Here is an 8,477-nt window from a genome sequence, read left to right on the forward strand (position 1 = left end):
GTCACATTCTTCAGAGCTTCCCATTCAGACATGTGAAAAATAACTACTGTAAATACTCATCTATAAGTCGAGAAATTTATGCCTAAAAATTGACCCCAAAATCCCAGATCGACTTATTTACGGGTCAGTATGGTAATGTGATAGAACAGTGATGGCAAACCTATGGCACGCGTGCCAGAAGTGGCATTCAGAGCCCTCTCTGTGGGGCACATGTGCCATCGCCCCAGCTCAGAGTTTGTTACTAGAAATCCAGAGGGACACGGCACTTTGCAATAAATAAGTGGGTTCTGGATTGCAGTGCGGGCACTCGGCCTCTAAAAGGTTCACCATCACTGTGATAGCAGCTCTTTCAGATCTCCCTATGTGGTGGATAGAGCAGTTTATTTCTCTCTTGAGTCAGGCAGAAAGAGTCCTGGGTGACTGATTGCTTTTAAACAAACAAATGGAGTCCCTCTCCTGTCTGGACTGCCGCTGTCTGGGGAGTGAAGGATGAAACGAAAGCTAAAATGCTGAAGCAAAAAGCCTCAATTAGAATCCCTCTTGCCGCATACACATATACACTCACCGAAGGGGCCTCCAAGTTTTACCCTCGACTTATCCATGGGTCATAGCAAAATCCATAATTTTGGCCCCAAAATCTGCCCTCTACTTATACATGAGGTCGACTTGTAGTCAGGTATATACGGTAAATTAATGACACTTGAGGAGTTGCCACTTGAGGACTAGCATTCTGTCAAACCCTTTCCTTACATAGTAGATGCAATACAGCTGCTTCTAACACCCCACCTTACCCCATGGAGATATGCCTGTACTAAGCAAAGCACATGATCAGGTCAACAAAACAGCTTGGGATACAAAAGAAGCATCTCCCAATCAGCCATAAAATCATCACACTCCTGGTACAAATTATGAAGGAAGACTGTGGACCTTTAGGCAGCTTTCTACCATTGGTTGCCCTGCTTGGCTGCAGGAGCTATGTAAGTTATGGAATAAAACCATTCCCTATCACAAAAAGGCAGGTACCCAGGAGCCAAGACCAGTCAGCTCCAGAGAGTATGACATAACACTCAAGATTAACTCCTTGAACAGAAATATATTTGGAGAATGAATAATCCCTATATTCCTGTTTCTCCTTGGATGTTATGGCTTCCAGGACACCAGTGTTTAAGCTGCTGTTGAACTGGCACTTGAGTCCCAAATGTGGCTGTCCTGATCAGGAACTATGTGCCGTTTGCTGGAGCATTTTCTGTGAGAAGGTTCAGATGATATTTCGTCACACCATGGATTAAGGACAGGCGGCTCCCCACTACTTCTGCTCACGAACACAGCTGGGATCTTAGGAGAGAGTTCTAGCTCTTCCCTCTGCTGCCCTGTCTGACAATTCTTGCTTTCTGCGTTGGGCCCAGTGTTCTGGTGCTTCTCCCCTCCCCCTCGGAAGTGGACTGCAGGGAAAGGAAGACGCCGAACACTGCTCTTGGAAGCTGCATTAGGGGCACTGCTCCCCAGACGTGTCTGAGCCACGGGGATCTCTTCCATGGACTCGGCTGACTCAGAATGGTAATCTGCTGGTGGACCCGCAGCCTGGACAGGACCATTGATGCCTGGAGGGGTGATGACTTTAGGAAGGATAGGTGGTACAGAGAGGTGTAGGCTTGAGGACGATGAAGTTGAAGAGATGGCAGCTGTGATGGAGAGCTCTATAAATTAAAAAAATGAGGAAGAGAGTTTTAGGAAATGTTTTTCCCCTCCTTCTGTTGAGAGAAGGCCAGGCAAATACAAACAGACCTTAAAGTGGCATCTCCCGTCTCTGGAAAGTGAAATTACTAGAAAACTATTTGATTTGTAGAATGAAATGACCTACACACAGGACGCTTGACAGCTCGTCTATTAAATGTGGAAGTTGCTCACTGGATAGCTGGTGATCATATGTGATTATAAAATTTGTAACCTTTCTGCTGCTATGAATACATTCTGCTCTGTTTAGATGAAATTCTTCAGGAAGAGAAGGGAAGACAATACTCAGAAGCTCTTCCTCCTCTGTGGAAGTCCTATAATAATGCTTCCATAGAACTCTTAACTTTCCTGGGATTAGGGGTTTATATGCCTCCTCTTCTTACCTGGCTGTAAGGCTGGAAAAGGAGAAGACCATGGAGTTGTGCTCATCTTGGATTTTTCTTCCGGCACTGAAGAGGTCCTATGCAGCTTTTTTCTCTTTTTCTTCTTCTTCTTTTTCTGCAGCTACACATCAAGATAAAGTAGCTCCAGTTTAGACAGTGTGAGTGCAATAGGTTAAAGTATCAGAAAAAGAGCAGAGACACCTAAATGCAAATGTGCACTTAGATGTGAAACTCACTGACCTTGTACAATGCAAAGGTCTTCACCTAACCTAACTCATAGGTTTGTGGGGACTGCACATACATTATATACTTCACCTTGAGCTTCTTGGAGAAAAGGCAAAATATAAATTTAACAAATGAATTAAAAATGCTACTAGAGACCTATGGAAAATAGTGTATATATCGCATAACTGCTGGCTATGAGATGAAATCTTAAAAATGCAAGCAGTATTTCCTCGAATCCCATAATAACAGACAAATTAAAAACTCCTCTGACTGGGGGAGAATGGGCATGATTTTCCACTAAAATATGGAACACACAAGAAACAAATTAAAATCTCAGATCATTATGAATTCAGAATTTGGTTCCTTGAATTATAAAAAGCTTTGTAATTTTGCAGACAGAAGCAAAGACAGGTTGAGTCTCCCTTATTCGAAATGCTTGGGACCAGAAGTGTTTTGGATTTTGGGCCACCTACATTTGCATACACATACATAATACAATTGTACTCTAAATATCTTGGAAACGGGACCCAAGTCTAAACACAAAATTAATTTATGTTTCATATATACCTTACAGCATAGCTAGGAAGTGTTTTATACAATATTTTTAATAATTTTGTACATAAAACAAAGTTTGTATACACAGAACCATCAGAAAGCAAAAGTGTCACTGACTTGGCCATCCATGAAAAAAGTTTGGGTTTTTTGGAATATTTTGGATTTTGGAATTCGAGATAAGGAAGACTCAACCTGTATATGCAAATAAAAACAGTAGTCACAGAAAGAAAGAAAGAAAAACAACTTTAGCCACAAAAGATTTCAGTGAAATTGAAGTCTAGTATGGTGATATTTTCACCCACCTGTGGTTGGTCTCTGGCTTGAGCTTCAGACTGTTCAGGAGATGGGATGAGTCTGGACTCTGAGCCATCACTACGGAGGCAGAACTTTGGCAGGCTAAAAACAGAAAAGTGGATGATGTCAGTTGCTCACATACCAACCAGCTTTTGGCTCATATATATGGACATAGGAAGCTGCCTTATAGCAAGTCTAATGACATATCCACCTAGCCCAGTGTTGTCAGTTTTGACTGTCAGGGGTTCTACACAATCTTGCACAGACAAAACACACATCCTATAATGGAAGACTTGGCCTAAATACCCTAAAGGCACCAGATCCCATCTGATGGGAATGTGGGCAGGATCAGATCTGGTTCATACTGGAATAGGAGACCACCAATGGATACCAGGTGCTGTAGGCTATATTTCAGAGGAAGGAATTGCCAAGGCACCTCTGAGGATCCTTGCCTAAGAAAAACCTATGAATTTCAAGGGGCCGCCATAAGTCAGCAGGTGTCTCAAAGGCATGCACACATGAATACAGTACATATAATGGAAGAGGGCATTATGAGCACTAATAGTAAGGGGCATGAATAGATGTGTAAAAGTGGATGAATCTAGAGCCAGGAGGACTGAGTTTTAAAAGCTAAAATCTATGTTTTAAAAGCTGCAACTAAAGAGTTTAACATTAGCAATTGGCCAATGACCTGGACACCCTTTGTGTCTCCTTTTCTGCCTTTAAAAGGTTTTTCGTTTGTCCTTTATCCATTTATCATTAGAATTTTATTTGTGTATTTCATTAAGCATAATCCATGCTCGGTACTTCTCTTGAGTCTTAGAAGAACCATTTCTCATCACCTACAACTTGATATTTCAAACTGGAGATGTCAGAAATAGACCCCAGGTCATTCTTCAAGTAAAGCCTATGCTCTGTCACTTAACTATAGCTCTTCCTGTTTACCCTGAGATGAGATGGATAGCAAGGAACTTTTTTCTATACAAATCCCAGAGCATGCTGTGAGTCTTTCAAAGTGTACCATCACTCTGCTGCAGAGCATGAACTATGATACTATTTTGTAAGAATAACAATGGGACCATTTTAATGAGGAAAATGACAGAAAACAAACTCTTGGACAGTATTCTGTCTTGATGTTTTTTGCTTTGTTATGGCTAATTGTCAAATAGAAGTTTAGTTATTTCTAATTCTAGAGAGTTATGAGTTAAGACACATAATGTTCCCCCTGCCCCAATGGGGCCTCCTTGTTCTCAATTGACAAGAAAATGTGTAACTTTTGTTATCAGTTTTATGGCTTTGCACGTCTGGGAAAAAGTGGGGAGTCAGTGCTTCCTGGAGGTCATCAGCCCTGAGTATCTTTAACATTTGTTGTTGTACAAACCAAAAATATACTAGTTAGCCCTCACCATCCCCCTTTCCCTGCAGTCTTTTAACCCTCAGCCCTCCTTTTTATAAAACATCATGTTCACCCTCTTTTTGCTGTTTTCCTCAGAAAATGCTCTTCAAAAGATGGAGGATCACATATAGCTTTGAATATTCTGCCAATAACATGACCTTGATTGTTCTGGCATGCCTGCCTCCTATCATATCATTCAGGTGCTAATTATAAAAGGAGACAGCATGTAACTGGCATCCACTTATATCTCCTTTATATATTTGAATCTCAGATTAACTAAAAATTCAGTCACAATGAAAAAGGCCTCAGCTCCACACCTGTAATAACAGTGTAATAACATTATGCCCTACAAGATTAACTAAGGATATAGTCTGTTTAAGATATGTAATGCTTCGAGCATTCTAGAAAAAAATTACATAAATACAATGGAATGTTACTACAGTAATAAAAGTGTTTTTCTAACATCCTCTTGTTATGCCAGTTCTAGTTTGATTGTACAGTCACCTCTTCATATCTGAGGGGATTCCATTCCAGACCCCCCTGCGGATAGCCAAATAAATGGGACCTCAAGTCCCATTGTTTTCAATGAGGATGTGGCTGCATGCACCATTGGAGAGGGCAGGATCATCAGCAGATGCTCAAATCCACAGATGGCAAGCCCGCAGAAGAAGAGAGCCGACTGTAATGTCATTCTGCCTTTTGAAATACTTTTGTTAAAATTGATAAACAGGACACAACACAAAAAAAACCACGTTTCACAAGTTAAATATGGAGTTAGATTAGCTTCTGGATTACAGGGGGGAAAACAATTTAGCGTTTGGTCTGCTTCACCATGATGTAGTGGTCTGAGCATTAGACTACAACTCTGGGTTCGATTCCCCACTTGGCCATGGAAATTCATTGGGTGGCTTTGGGCAGTTCACACACATGCAGCCCCAAAAAACCTCATGATAGGTGTGCCTTATGGTTCTCATAAATCAGAAATGACTGAAGGCATACAACAAGAACAAACTACTCACTCTTTTCCAGATGCTAATCCAGAAGAGTCCTCTACCTGAATCTCAGGATTGGTATAGCCAAGACTTCCTGTATAAAACTGCATTTCCTGAAATAAAGAAGAGTAATTTTAAATGAAAAGACAGGGCATCATTTCACAACTCAGAATTACTGCAAAACCTGGTTCTGCAACTGCCTCCCCATCACAAGGCAATGGAATAATACCAAATACTTTAGCACACATACTTAGTGATGTCACATCATTATTTCAATAGCAATTCTATACTTTCCCGAACAATAGGTCCCATTTTTCCCATGGGGCCTGGTCCTAGATAATCCTGCACAGATTACAACTCCAGCCAGGGATAAGACTCTCAAAAAAGCCAATTTACACATAGGCTAGATTTTTGCATTTTTACTTTACCTGATAAAAATGAAAGAGTTGGATAGTAACAGTTTAAGAATGATATAAACATTCTGGGTGTGTTTAGCTAAAAAAGGACCAGTGCTACAACTCCTGCAATTAATAATGAGTGATCATCCTTGCTTCCGACCATAGCACTGTCTTTTCATGGTGGTGGGACTGTGTGTTCCTGTGAGGCAAGATGCTATGCTAACAGTAGCAGTGCTGCTGGCAGGGTCTCCTACGTTAGACAGCTTCTGCTGAGGAGCCAGGCAAAATGTGCCAAACAGCTAATGGACAGCAGCAGTACTGTGTGTAAGAGATACACTGTCAGATGCTCTCTCAGAGACAACAGCAATGGCACCACAGCTAACACTTGTTAGTACTGTGCAGAAGGAAGCATGGTAAACCTCTTCTGAATGTCCTTTACCATGAAAATCCTATGATAAGACAATCCAAAAGGAAAATAGAGATTGTGCCAAAATATGACACTCCCAGGTCAAAAGACACTCAACAAGCTACTGGGGAAGAGCAGAGGACAAGTACGAGTTGTACTGTAGCTAATGATGCATATGGACTCAAGCTGAAAGGACATTCAGTTGTTGACATGTTCAGAGGCAAAAGAAAAATTTGAAGCTGGACAACATGTATTATACAAACACAGAATATGAAAAGCTAGAATTCTTAAAACAAGAAATAAATCATAGACCTGTGATAGAGAAAACTGATGTTCCTCCACTCACACCTGGTGGAAAGGGAGGGCAAGAAAGGGAAAGCCTTCTCATTTTCTCAATGCCCACCTTCAAAATCCTTTCAAAGAAACTGGCAGTGTTCTGCTAAAGCCCTAAAACTCACCCATCCACATAAATTCAGTAGAGACAGTGAACCTGTTGATGCAACCCAATATATATGGTCCTGAAAGTAACCACTACCTGAATGGGCCTCACTTGGGGAGGGCAGGATTCTAGCTGCTTGTCAGGATCTTTCATCTCTTGTGGAGGACGCTGCTGCACAATGTATTCATAAGTGGTCATTCGATGCCACACTAAGTGGGAGGAGAGAAAAGAAAAGAAACGCTGCCACTTCGTTTATCAGGTGAAGAAAACTATTATGATTAAAGAATTCAAAATCAGAGATTGTGAATAAACTGCTTCTGGAGCCTTTTTAACCCCAGCCTAAAAGCACTTTAAATGAGACAAATTAAAATCTACTGGTTCTAAAACAGGACTGTATACATTGCTAAATGAAAAAAGGTGAAATTATTGAGTGAATGCTGACACACAAATTCATCCAGTCCACCCAGTCATCCAGACAAGAGCCTTCAATGGCCTTTGAAAAAGTATAACAAGTGAACTCTGACTAGGTTCCATTGCCTATCCAAGCTTATCAAAACAATCACTGAATGCTTGTCTCGACCACATTTCAGCCTTCACCCAGCTATATTTCTGGTCCAATTCAAGAGCAAGATAGCATGACATTTAATCTAGGCATAATACATGATTGAGGAGAGTTGCCATGCTACTTATTAATACCTCACTATTTGAAAGTCCGGACAGATATGCATCCTATCACTGGAGACAGGATTTATATAAAATTTATATAAAAGCCACAAACAAGCTATTTGAGACAGAATATAAATGTGGTCTATCACCCAAGTGGGAACACCAGCAGAAAATCTGTAACTTCAGATGAGAGATAACATTTCCATTGCGTCTATATAGTGCTCTGTGTGTGTGTGTGTGTGTGTGTGTGTGTGTGTGAGAGAGAGAGAGAGAGAGAGAGAGAGAGAGAGAAGAGTCTAAGCAACACTGTAATACCTACTGAGATAAATGTGGAAGATCAGCAAGTGGCCCAATAAGAACAGAGTCAGCAACCCCAGGAGAATCACCACTCCAGACAAAGCCAAAATGGCAGGTGCCTGGGTTTCAACAGGAGCAGCAGGAAGGAACACAAACCATACATCTGTTTGGTTCTTCAAGCCTAGGAAACAGAAAGATTAAAAGAATAGTAATTCAAGCCATGCTGGTCCAGTGAAACATCTGAAGTAAGGCAGTGGTAATGAAGATGTGGAAAATGCTTCTCTGTTCAATACACACAAGTGGGTTCACAGGTCATGGGATGTAACATCCAGGAAGTTTTGAACATGGATGTGATTTTTAGGCATTAACTCCTAAGGATTTATACAAAACATGTCTTGTGCTTAGAAAGCACTACAACAGTGCCTGATTGTTAGAATACTTATTAGCAGAGGTGCAGATTGATACCTTCAAAATGCTGGTCAGTGCGCAACCTCATGGGGTTAAGGAAGAATTCCACAAAGACATAGAAAGCGACAAGCAGGATTAGGAGAAGACCAAGGATGGCAGATATCACACTGTTCAGAAAGAGCCTGTCAAGGGAGCAGAAGAGCTCTTAACACCTTCTTACCAGACTGCTCAATGGTAAAAAAAAAAAGAGCTTATACCCATGAATGCATGTAGGGACACTTAAA

At 41.1% G+C, this 8,477-nt stretch overlaps 1 protein-coding gene across 2 annotated transcripts in view; it reads right to left on the reverse strand.

Annotated features, from left to right (window-relative positions):
• Window positions 1-1,073: 1,073 nt before the first annotated feature.
• ZDHHC1 (zinc finger DHHC-type containing 1) overlaps window positions 1,074-8,477 on the reverse strand; it is a 12,839-nt gene continuing 5,435 nt past the window's right edge. For both annotated transcript variants that reach the window (XM_042437479.1, XM_042437478.1), the window contains exons 6-12: window positions 8,251-8,375; window positions 7,808-7,966; window positions 6,919-7,031; window positions 5,607-5,692; window positions 3,200-3,293; window positions 2,118-2,238; window positions 1,074-1,697 (exon numbers count right to left, since the gene is read on the reverse strand). In XM_042437479.1, coding sequence (XP_042293413.1) covers window positions 1,165-1,697; window positions 2,118-2,238; window positions 3,200-3,293; window positions 5,607-5,692; window positions 6,919-7,031; window positions 7,808-7,966; window positions 8,251-8,375 — 1,231 coding nt within the window. In that variant the 3' untranslated portion in view covers window positions 1,074-1,164. The remainder of the gene's footprint in view (window positions 1,698-2,117; window positions 2,239-3,199; window positions 3,294-5,606; window positions 5,693-6,918; window positions 7,032-7,807; window positions 7,967-8,250; window positions 8,376-8,477) is intronic.

The sequence above is a fragment of the Sceloporus undulatus genome, chromosome 8 (assembly GCF_019175285.1).
Source record: "Sceloporus undulatus isolate JIND9_A2432 ecotype Alabama chromosome 8, SceUnd_v1.1, whole genome shotgun sequence".
Taxonomy (NCBI): Eukaryota; Metazoa; Chordata; class Lepidosauria; order Squamata; family Phrynosomatidae; genus Sceloporus; species Sceloporus undulatus.